Below are 11,694 nucleotides of genomic sequence, written 5' to 3' on the forward strand. Positions count from 1 at the left end.
TTCAGACATAGAAGTTCTCCAAAATTTTCCATTCTAAGCACCTTTACTCAGGAAGCTACCAGAGGATGTGCTCTATCAAAAAAAAAAAAGGGGGGGAGGGGAGATTAACCATGAAAAAGAAACACCTAGGATTTAGAAAATACAGGAGAGGGATGAAGGGAATCCCCAGGAGGCTCGGGAAGGGAGATTCCAGGAGGAAAGCTGTAGACCAGACTACTCACTGGTAGCCTCCTATCCACCTTCAGACCTACGCCTTGCCCCCAACACTCCCTCAGGGCCTGGCACAGCACCTACCAATGCCCTAGGAATATATGTGGGGGTGAATGAATGAAGCTTCAAGCCCGTGGCAGAAATGGTGGCCTTTCGGTACCTCCATTGCCATCTGTGCCCACAGAAGCCATAATCAGCTTCCTCCAGCAGAGCGAAAACTGCTGCTCTCTCTCCCTCGGTGCTGGAGAGGTGGGGAGAGGGGCAGAGAACCCACTGTGGCTCAATCTTATCATTCCAGAAAAGGGCCCTCGGCCCCTCCTCACCCAGGCACCTCCCAGGCTCCTCTCCTCCCTAGGCCTCTGTCCCTGGTGTCTCAGAGCAATGCCCTTGGTGGGAGAGGGCTGAAAAGTGTGGTCAGACACGATCAGAGCCACAGCAATTCTGTCAGCCTGACTCTGGTCCCAGACCTCATTCCTTTAAGTCTCAGGGACCAAGGGGAAAGCAGACAGACCTGGGGTTTGTGGCTGTACACAATGGAGGCTTCTCATTCAACCTTAGATGCCCCTGTCTATAATTAGCAAGGTTACTTCCAGCACTACTTGTCAGCAAACTCCTGCAAATAATGTTGCTGTGAATGACCTTTTTCATCTTGCAAATAGGAGAGAAAAATGGTGAGGATCCTCACCCGTGAAAGAGATGAAATGGTACAGTTTTATTCACTACAGCATTATGGGTATTATCAAAAGAAAGGAAAAAACCTGAACATCCATCTACAGGGGGCTGATTATATCATTTATGACACAGAAATGTTGTGAACTATTATGCAATCATTAAAATGAATGGGGCCAATCCTTGTGTACTGAAATGGAAGGAGTCCCAAGATATATTGTTAAGTAAAAGGTAGTAAAGTACAGAACGGTGGAAATGAGATGCTACAATTTGTGTAAAGGAAATAGATAGCTCTGCATTTGCTTGAAAATTATATAGAGAGAATATTACTAGAAAAATACATATAAATTGGTAAATTTTTGCCTCTAAGAAGAAAATTGGGGTGGCAAGGGATAGGGAGGGGTAACATGAGATGACTTTTCACTAAATTATCTTCTTGACTTTCTAAATTTTGTATCATATACACATATTCATTACATATACAAAAAATTAAGCTGAATTTTTTTAAATGACATCTACAACTCATGGGGATCTTGAGATGCTCCTGACTCTTTCCTGGTCTATGAAGGCTGAAGTTCTCTCCCCCGAGGGCTAAGGAGCCAAGGAGCCGTTGCCACCATAATTCTTGGAAGAGCGGAGAAGAGAACCCAGGAATACAGCTCCCCGGGAGCTTTCATAGCCCCTTCCACATGTGAGGTCACACGTCCCTCAGCAGAGACCATCGCTGTACCCTCTCCATGACCTGGCAACTCCAAGCCACTCCACACCCGTGCTGCCTCCAAATGAATCTTCTAGAAGTTCACCTCTGCTCTTGCCTAAACACTTTAACAGCTTCCACTGTCAACCAATTAAATCTAAACTCTGGGGAGTCTGGCCCAGGCATTAGTATTTTATAATTCTTCAAGTGACTCTAATGTACAGCTCAAATGGAAAGCCATGGCCTTGGAACACTGCTGTCCAATAGAACTTTCTGAGCTAATGGAAATGTTCTGTATCTGCTCTGTCCAATACAGTAGCCAATAGCCACATGAGACCACTGAATACTTAAAGAGTGGCTCATATGACTGAAGAAGGGAATATTTCGTTTTAATTAACTTACATTTAAATAGATATGTTAAAAGAATAGCTTTAGAGAATGAATCCAATGATTCTCACTTTTTAAAAAACAGAGGGGCTTCCCTGGTGGCGCAGTGGTTGGGAGTCCGCCTGCCGATGCAGGGGACGCGGGTTCGTGCCCCGGTCCGGGAAGATCCCACATGCCGCGGAGCGGCTGGGCCCGTGAGCCATGGCCACTGAGCCTGCGTGTCCGGAGCCTGTGCTCCGCAACGGGAGAGGCCACAACAGTGAGAGGCCCGTGTACTGCAAAAAAAAAAAAAAAAAAAACAACAGAATCCAGGAGTTCCCTGGTGGTCTAGTGGTTAGGATTCCAGGCCTTCACTGCTGTGGCCCAGGTTCAGTCCCTGCTTGGGGAACTGAGATCCCGCAAGCTGCATGGTGGCCAAAAAAATTAAATAATAAATAAAAATAGAATCCTCTTTAAAAAATATATTTTTCTTATACAGGATATTATACATACAGAAGAGTTATAAAACATAAGCATTTTTAAGAAAACTAGCTAAGGGAATTCCCTGGTGGTCCACTGGTTAGGACACCTCATTCTCACCACCAAGGGCCTGGGTTCAATCCCTGGTCCAGGAACTAAGATCCCACAAGTCTGTTCTAAGCCTGTTCTCAACATCCCCCTTTACAGATGGAAAACTGAGGCACAGAAAGGTTGAGTAACTTGTGGCTGGTCACACGGTTGGTAAGTGGTGGAGTGGGACTCAAACGCAGGTAAATGGGTTCCCAAGCCCATGTGAACACCCACATTCATTGTAGTAGTGCCAGCTTTACCAGCGCATAAGGCTAGTACCTAGAAGCTCACTGCAAAGTAACCCATTTTCTTTAACTAAGTATTACTCAATCGAATCTGATAAATACAGTGATCACTGATTTTATCAAGCATTTACCATGTTCCTGGCTCTATTCAAAGCACTTTAAAATACATTAAATTCATTCAATCCTCATCACAACCCTTTTTACAGACATGGAAAGTGAAACTCACCCATTTCACAGACATGCAAACTGAGACTGGGAGCAGTGAAGTAGGTTTCCTAAAGCAATACAGTGTGTCACAGTGGTGGAGCAGGTACTTAGACCCTGTTATCTCTGACTCTTAACCACTCTGACTCCTTGTAAAATGCATAAAACCATGAATGTTTTTTTTTTTTTTTTTTTGCGGTACACGGGCCTCCCACTGTTGTGGCCTCTCCCGTTGCAGAGCACAGGCTCTGGACGCACAGGCTCAGAGGCCATGGCTCATGGGCCCAGCCGCTCCGCGGCATATGGGATCTTCCCAGACCAGGGCATGAACCCATGTCCCCTGCATCGGCAGGCAGATTCTCAACCACTGAGCTACCAGGGAAGCCCATGAATGCTTTTTTATTTTGGGAGGCACCAGTGGGAGGGGCCAATGGAGGCGGTTTTGAAAACCACTGTTCTAAACTTCCCATCCTTCTCTCCTTCATTTTCCAGAAGGGGTAACCAGGCCCAAGAAGTAGTAATGGGAGCAGGTCACACAGCGTTGAGGGCTGGGACCGGAGCCAAGCCCCTCGACTCTCTCTTAGGAGTTAAAGGGAAGGAAGCTGACATTTCCTTTGAAACTAATGAGCAGGTAAGGTTTTCACTCAGATGATCTCCTTTTCACTTTACAATCACACCATAAGGGTAGCTATTTGTATTAGTATTTTTGCAGTGGAAGAAAATTTTGTTTAGAAATTCTAGTTAAGTCATTTGCTAAAAGCAAGTTACAAACAAACACAGATTGTTTCCACTAGACTACATTGCCCCTTCCTCTAGTACTCTAAATTCCACAACCCTACTGCTGTGCCAGTTCCTCCTTCCTGACATGGACAGAAAGAAGTCTGCCACCATCTTCCCTGACCTAGCTCCTCCAGACTCGCTTCACAACCCTAGAGCCAGATCTGCACCCTCAAGCCTTCTCTGCTCTAGGGCCCCAAGTCCACTGTCTGTCTTGACCTCCCCCCCACACAAATGTAGAATCAAGCACCAGCATCAAAGGAATCATCTCACTGAGACATCTGTGAATTGGTTCCAAGCTGGACTAGCAGTCGGGGGCCTGTGACCGAGTGTTTTAGACCTTACTAATCAAATGGAGGTCCAAAGCAGCAGCACCTTGGGTGATGAAATAGAAATGTGGGCACCCCACACCTACTGAGTTAGAATCTGCTTTTTAGGAGGATGCCCAGGTGATTCATTTGCACATTAAAGTCTGCAAAGCGCTGAATTAGACCTGAATCCCAGGGGAAGCAGGTTTATGCCCGCCCCTGTAACTGACCCTCTGTGGCTCTTGGCTTGGTTGTTAGGGGCAGCTGTGAATTGGTTGATGATGTTATTGTAAGGAGAACTTGGATATTAAATTGCAACCAAGGCCTGGGAGATTATTGCAACAAAGGGAACCTTGGTTGTTTTATTGCAACCAGCATCTGCATGGCAGACTGAATGACAGGCCCAAGAGCTTTGTTGCAAAAAGAATTTAAGAAGCCTTATTGCCATCTCCATGCAACAAAGTGGAGAAATGGATAGGAGTCTTTGGTTTAAACTAAATTGGGGTGTGCTAAATTGGAAAATAGTTTAAAAAACATGTTTGTTGCACTGAAACGGCATATTTATAATACTGGCCTGAACACTAAATAAAAGGAAACCAATTGTGACACTGGATTTACTGAAACATTTCTAAGAACTTGTGACAAGATTCTCTCCTAACAACAATAAGAACAACAAAGAAGGGTATTAGCCTGACAGAATCTGGACTATCACACTGACTGCATTTCAAACTGGAATGCATGGTAGAGTAAACACCAACTGGATCTAGCTGCTCTGTTGCAACAAGTTTGGATTTGCTATTGAAACAAATCGACAAGTCTGTGGCTGAGGGCATGCATGAGGACCTTGCAGAGTGCCCCGCTGTGCCAGCAGCCTGGGGCCTGGAGTGCCTGTGGACAGGGCCAGCCACCTCCTATCACAAGGTGGGATTATGCTGAGAGGCCACATTTTACAAAGGCAACAATTGTGAAATGCATTGCCATGGACATAAGGACAACCAACTGATATGAAGGTCTGCAGGGAGCAAGGTCAGGCCTCAGCTAATGATAAGCAGCCCTTCCATGTCTGTGATGTTGGCAGGAAAGTAATGTGATCCCATCTTACAGTTGAAGAAACTGAGGCTCAGGGAGAAGTTCAGGGGGTAGCCCAAGTTCTCATGACTAGTGAACAGCAGGGTAGGATGTGGATCTGGGCCTTTTGGCTTCATCCTGCGCTTCTTTTTCAGGGAGACTTTGCATATGCTTTGAAGTAGGATCAGGAAACTTGTGGGAAGAAAAACACATATATTTTCTCTTCAAACCTAGAATATTTTGTTGCAAAATTTTAAGGATCTGGACATACTATAACGTAAGATCCAAATAGCTTATTTCTAAGTTACCATAGGTGTCTGGAGTTTCGGCAAATCCAAGATCAACAGAGTGACAGCAAATCAAAGATGTAATTACGGCAAAGTCTTGTTTGGCTTAATGGTAAGCGACGTGAATTCAAGTTCTGGCTCTATCAGTTCTTAACATATAACCTAGTCTAAAATGTTGTCTCTGGAATCCGGCAAGCTCACATTCATCCTTTAAGGCCCAACTCAAAAGTCACCACTTTGTGAAGCCTTCCCAGATTTTTCCCCACTCTCACCGCCCCGAGAGAGCTAGTGACTTCACGTTTTATCGATGGTTTGGGATTTACTGGCATTCTACTGTCTCTTCCCACTAGAACAGAGCTCATCTTTGAGGGCTTAACTGGTGGTAAAGCCCAGATCTCTTTTGCCGGGAAGTAGCAGAGAACCGAGACCTGTCTAATGCACATGGAACGTGGCCACTTTGTGCCACAACCCCTCCGAAGCTTCCTCGATATCGAATTCCACAAAGGCCGTCGTAGGGCGCAATCCCCGACGTTTCGGGAGCCGCCCCACAGACTGTAAGCACGTCGAGGTCCAGGCCAAACCTCTGTGCGCTCAGGGGCGCGGTGCCCAGCTCTCGCCCCGGCGCCCAGCACGCTGCCATGCACTGGGTGCCCAGCAAACATTCGTGGATAGGGATGGAGCCGAGGGCAGGGAGACACTGCGCCTAGACGTCGACAGTTGGCAGCGCCGAAGCCGCAGTTGGGAGCGACCCGAGGGGCCGGGGGAGGGGCGCCAGGCCGATCCGTCCTGCCGGGCGCCAGCTCCTCCCGGGCGGGCGGGCACCCACCGACAGCGGGCACACAAAGCCTACTCGGCTTGCTCGGCAATCGGCTGCTCACGCCTGTGTCGCCGCGCACCGCCAGGCGGCTCCAGGTTGGGCGTCGGGCAGTGGCAGGCACAGGGCGTCAAGAAGCCGCACTCATCAAACCGCCGCGGGAGGGAGCGCGGAGGAGGGAGGAGGAGGAGTGAGAAAGGGAGGAGGGAGGAGGAGGAGTGGGGACCGGGAGGGGGGTGGAGGAAGAGGCCTCGCGCAGCGGAGGGAGCAATTGAATTTCAAACACAAACAACTGCACGAGCGCGCACCCATCGCGCCGGAGCGTTGCCCCCGATCCGCGCCCGCCCCGTCCGTGCGGCGCGCGGGCGGAGACGCCGTGGCCGCGCCGGAGCCCGGGCCGGGGGCCACCATCGAGGCGGGGGCCGCGCGAGGGCCGGAGCGGAGCGGCGCCGCCACCGCCGCACGCGCAAACTTGGGCTCGCGCTTTCCTGCCCGGCGCGGAGCCCGGGGCGCCCGGAGCCCCGCCATGTCGCGATCCAACCGGCAGAAGGAGTACAAATGCGGGGACCTGGTGTTCGCCAAGATGAAGGGCTACCCACACTGGCCGGCCCGGGTGAGCAGGGCGGCCCGCCGCCCCCTATCCACCTCCAGACTTGGGTTGCATAACACCCGGGAGGGCAAGAGCGCTCCGCGCGGAGGGGGTGGCGGTGGGGGGCGTCTGAGTCCCCGAATCTTTCCCGAGCGACTCAAGCCCACCCGCCGGTTATATAATGGTGGAGGCGGGGTGGTGGGGGTGGTGGTGGCGGCAGCGGCGAACACCTGGCCACACGGCGTCCGCGCGTGGTGGCGTGTGCGCGGCGTGGGGATCTGAGGGCGCCGGTCACTTCCCGGCCCCCGGCTCCGCGTGCTCAGTTCCGCCCCCAGCCCCCATACTCCCAGCGGTTTCGGGCGCGCTGCCTGGGTTTGGGCCAGCAGTGTAACTCCTCCCACCCACCCCCCCAGGCGCCACCGCTACCCCCTTCAGGGACCCCCTTAGAGACCCCCAGTTTCTTCACTGATTGTTACCCCCAGTTCAAACTCTCCTCTTCCTACATTAGATGGTTAAGAAGGATCTCAGCCCTGAAAGACTAGATGGAGGCGGAGTTCGCTTCTAGAAAACTTTGGTTTGGGGCATCCGTAAGAGGTCTGAAGTTGGGAGGGTCGAGGAATCGTTGGGGGGCGGCAGAAGAGGGGATCCGTCTAGCTTGGAAATCACCGGCTAGTACCCTTCACTCCTCAGCTCCACAAAAATATTTCTCCGTATGCTGCCGACTCAGATTGGGGGCTGAAGGTGGCAGAGCCCTTGTTGGGATTGGGAAGTCCAGTCCAGACTGCCCTGCCTCTTAGTGGAGGTGGGGGGAACCCGAGTTGCTTCTCCTCCCCATTTCTGAGCCTCTCCCGCCAGAACGGCCCAGTCTGCCATGTGGTTTATTCAGCCCGCCAATGTGAGGCGCCCACCCTCCCCCCACCCCAGCACCTGGCCAGGTGGGAGGGTGGGGCCCAAATGCCCAGCCTGGCGCATTCATCATGTTTCGCCTAAGAACTGAGACAGGTGAAGTAAGGAGTAAGGGAGGTTGCCAGAGGGTGCTGGAGGAGGTTGGGGGTGTCACAGGGCACAGTGTCTCTGGCACCTTATTTCAACGTTGGTGTAGAGAGAGGCCTTTGGTATCGGCCCTAGAGTATAGGACTCCTGTAGAGTGTAATCCAAGGGCAGAGAAGAGTAGAGGGAGGGAGTCTTCTGGGCAAGGGGACCAAGTGCAGAACTGCCTTATGGCTGTGGGTTGCTGTTTTCCACATGAGTCTGTGTCTTCATCTGGGCCAGACCCTGCTCTGAGCTTGGGAAGTTGCCCCAGGCTCCCTTGGGTCCTGTTCAGTGTCCAGACCAACTTTGGGGCCACTCCGAGAAAATCCAGGAGACCCTTCCTCACTCAGTACCCTCTCCTGAGGAATATACCTAATCCCATATGCCTTGAGCTCCTTGTTCCCTGAAACTTCTAGATGTCTGGCCTCTGGAATGGGAGTGAAGTACCGAGTGAAGCAGGGCTCTCCCAGCCTCCAGGGCCTCCTAGGGGACTTGGTTTTGGGGGGTGGGGGGCAGTGTGAGGAAGCAGCCACAGACAGCCTTGTGTGTGCATGTATGTGTGTGGTGTGTGAACACTCATGTACTTTACCCTGCACCTTTGATCCATCTGGCTTCTTGGTCCAGATGCCAAGGTCCCGGTGGGCAGGGCAAGAACTGAACACAGGTCTCTACTGCTTCTACCTCCTGGGGGTGGGACAAAGTCCAGAGACTGGGGAGGGGGCTCAGCTGGAATGGGGGTTGTAGGGAACCCCTTCAGGCTGCAGGGAAGAGAGAAAGGGGGGCCCATGCAGACCCACACTGGCCCCTGTGAAGAAGGCCTTCAGGTTTCTGGTAGCCTTTGGAGTGAGGGCAGTGCCTGGGACTCGGGGTGCTGTCCATTTCCTCTGTTCACCCTAGGCCTCCAGGACAGGAGGGCGGGACAGGGAGGCAGTCTCTTGCTCTGTTGAGGCCTGGGCCCTTTAGATAAAGTTCGGGTTGGGGAAGGGAGATCAGACTGCATCCCAAAGAGATAGGACCCCACCCTTTGCCTGTGCTCTGGGTCTTGATTCTGAAAATTGGAGAGAGTGGTACACCCAAGGTTGTTATCTTCCAAATACCTCACCATCCTTGGGTGCTGTCTAAGTCTTGTGAGTGGCAGAGCCTGAAGGGGGGCCTGGCTTCTGCTGAGATGGAGGAGGAGTAGGGGGGCCTCGCTGACTGCTCCATCTAATAGGCAACCAGAGTCCTCAGCCATGGTGAAGGCCACTGTGTGGGCTTTCCTTCCTCAGCCCCTGCTTCTGGGGAGGATGGCTGACTCTGGGCGAGACTGGAACAGCCCAGTGCTTGGAGAGTTCAGCCAGAGGGACCACGTGGTAGGCAAGACCTGCCTGGAAGGATGGTGTGACTCCATCTTAACCTTCTCTTTTCCTCTTCCTCCTGCCAGACTTCCTGGGGGATCTCCAAGCACTTAACAGTTAACCTCCAAGACTCAGGGATTTTCCCCCTGAGGTTCCTTCCTCCTTTCTCCACTTCCTGTTTCACAGTCCCAGGAAACCTGAGCAGCCAGAGGGCCTCGCCCATCTGTCCTCCCTCTGCCCTTCCCCCGCATCCAGGCACCACCTTCTCTTTTCTGCCTCTTGGGCTTGCCACACTTTCCTGACCCCAACTGTCTCCTGCCCCACATTTTACGGTTCATGGGTCAGGATGGGCCTGGGTCTTGGGTGTGGTGGTCAAAACCCTGGCTGGCAGTCACGGTGGGCTTAGCCTTCTCTGCTGCCTTTCTATGTGCTGAGCTGGCACCCCTGGGCCTGGATTTGGTATGAGGCTGGGGGAGAGGTGTTCAGTCCTCTCTCCCCACTCCTCACCTGGGTACTTCAGGCCTTAGAAGGTGCCCTGGGCTCTGGCAGGATGGGACTTGTGCTCAGGCCTGTGTGATGGAATGAGGCACGTGCAGTGGGCAGAGGGTGGGAGTGGATGAGCCCCAGCCGGGGGGGTGGGGTGGGGGGGTGGGGGTGGGGGTGGGGAAGTAACTTGCCAGGATTCCTGGAATGGCTGAGAAGTAGCAGAGCCCCCTCCCCTGTTGGCCAGTGGAGGAGGTGCAGTGGGGTACCCAGCACTCATCTGGCCCCACCCTGACCCACTTAGCTTTGACTCACTTGTTCTGAGTCACAACCTGGATATAAAGGCACCACCTGGGAGACACATGTCTGTATTGGGAGTACAGGCCTCCCCTGAGACTCATATCCTCTATGTCGTCGACGAAGAACCTCCCTTCACTTCCAATTGCAGAAAGACATTTCCTTTGTGTCTTGAAGGATGAAGGGTCCACTAGAGAAGGAATGTCTCCCCTTTTTGGGGTAAGGGGTTGGGAATTCCATTAAGTAAAAGGAGCACGCCTCTCCTGGTCCTTCCCCCACGGTTGCCTACACTCGAGGTGAGGTGGGATTGGGGTGGCTTTATGCTTTGGGGGTAGATGCCCATCTGCCCAGGCCCCTGGCCTCCCTCTTTCCTCTTTCCTCTCGACCTACCCTTTATCTGGCTAGAAGTCAGCAGGGCGGGTATATCTGGTGTGTCCCGTTCTGTCTATTTTTAATTCCCATCCATTCTTTGGTTTCTCCCCCGCCCCTGAGGCTGGGCAGCTGGTGGCCTCCTGGATCCCCTGTCACAGCGTTCAGCTACCTCTCTTTGAGTTTGCTTCCCACGGGAAAGAGACTGACGGGCAGAGCGCTGCTTTGCCTGGTCTGAGCTCCTTGAGAGGACCTCATGTCTCCTGTTTCTGACCCCTTCACTCACCATCCCCCCTTTCCTGAGCCTCAGTTTCTCCCTTTTCATCACATGTTTCCTACAAGCCTGTTAACGTCCTGGCTCAAGTATGGCACTGAAAATGCAGAGCCCAAAGTAGTTCCCAGCTGGGACCCTTAGATATTCCCCCCCCCCCCCCCCCCCCCCCCCCCGTCCTCTTTCCTGGTGCACAAAGATCCACCAAGAAGAGGCCTAGGAAAGAGCTTTTGCTATTATTGTCCTATGCCTGTCTCCTGGGATCTCTAAGCCCTGGAGGCCCTCATTTTATTTTTTGCTTCCCCCTGTGAGAGGAGGGTGGGGAGCTAGCAACAGGACCCAGGTATCCTAGCAGAGGACTGGCTCCTCCTTTGCCCACACCCCAGCTCTGCCTTCCTGAGAAGGGCCCGCAGCCCTCAGCCCTAGCTGTGGTTTCAGGCACAGCCAGGGACCCAGGTGCCAGACTCCGGGCTTGGGGGTGGGGTGTGTGTTGGTGTCCCCTCCTCCCCAATCTGGAGAGAGGGCCTGGGGGGGAGGGGCAGTCACATTCCTGGTTGCTGAGTGGCCCCGGGGGCGGGGTTGGGTTGTCATGGCGATGGGGATTGAGCTGGGGTGGGGGACAGCGTGCCTTTCCACCCCCAGCTCTCACACCCCAGTGTCTTCCCGATTGTGGGGAGGGCCCAGTTTGTGCTGAGCCTTCCTGGGGGGGAGGGGCTGGACCTCTGTCCCCAGAGGCCACAGGGCAAGGGGGGAGGTGCTCAGGAGCTTGAAGACTCCATGTCTGGAGCAAGATGCCCCTCAGATTCTTGCTCAGGTTCCACCCCATCTCCTGGGTGTGTCTCAGCTTATTTCCATCCAGCTAGGCTCCCTGTCTCCCCAGGCCCCCAGTCAGGCACTCTGTCCTAGTCTCTGTGTGTTTAATCACTGCCTTGGCCTGTCTGTCTCTTTCCTATCTGCACCCCGGGCCCCAGCCAACATGGCCACCTGGCCTCTGTCCGGTGGGAAGCCCGGCCGCTAGGGCTGCTGCAAGTGTTGCTGGGAGTTGTAGTCCTCTTCCCCCGTCCCCCCCCCCCCCCCCCCCCCCCCCCCCCCCCCCCCCCC

General features: G+C 53.2%; 1 protein-coding gene across 1 annotated transcript in view; it reads left to right on the forward strand.

Annotated features, from left to right (window-relative positions):
• Window positions 1-6,431: 6,431 nt before the first annotated feature.
• HDGF (heparin binding growth factor) overlaps window positions 6,432-11,694 on the forward strand; it is a 10,069-nt gene continuing 4,806 nt past the window's right edge. The window contains exon 1 of the mRNA XM_029230215.1: window positions 6,432-6,828. Within this exon, the coding sequence (XP_029086048.1) occupies window positions 6,742-6,828 (87 nt within the window). The 5' untranslated portion in view covers window positions 6,432-6,741. The remainder of the gene's footprint in view (window positions 6,829-11,694) is intronic.

The sequence above is a fragment of the Monodon monoceros genome, unplaced genomic scaffold, assembly GCF_005190385.1.
Source record: "Monodon monoceros isolate NGI ecotype Baffin Bay Population unplaced genomic scaffold, NGI_Narwhal_1 Super_Scaffold_18, whole genome shotgun sequence".
NCBI lineage: Eukaryota > Metazoa > Chordata > Mammalia > Artiodactyla > Monodontidae > Monodon > Monodon monoceros.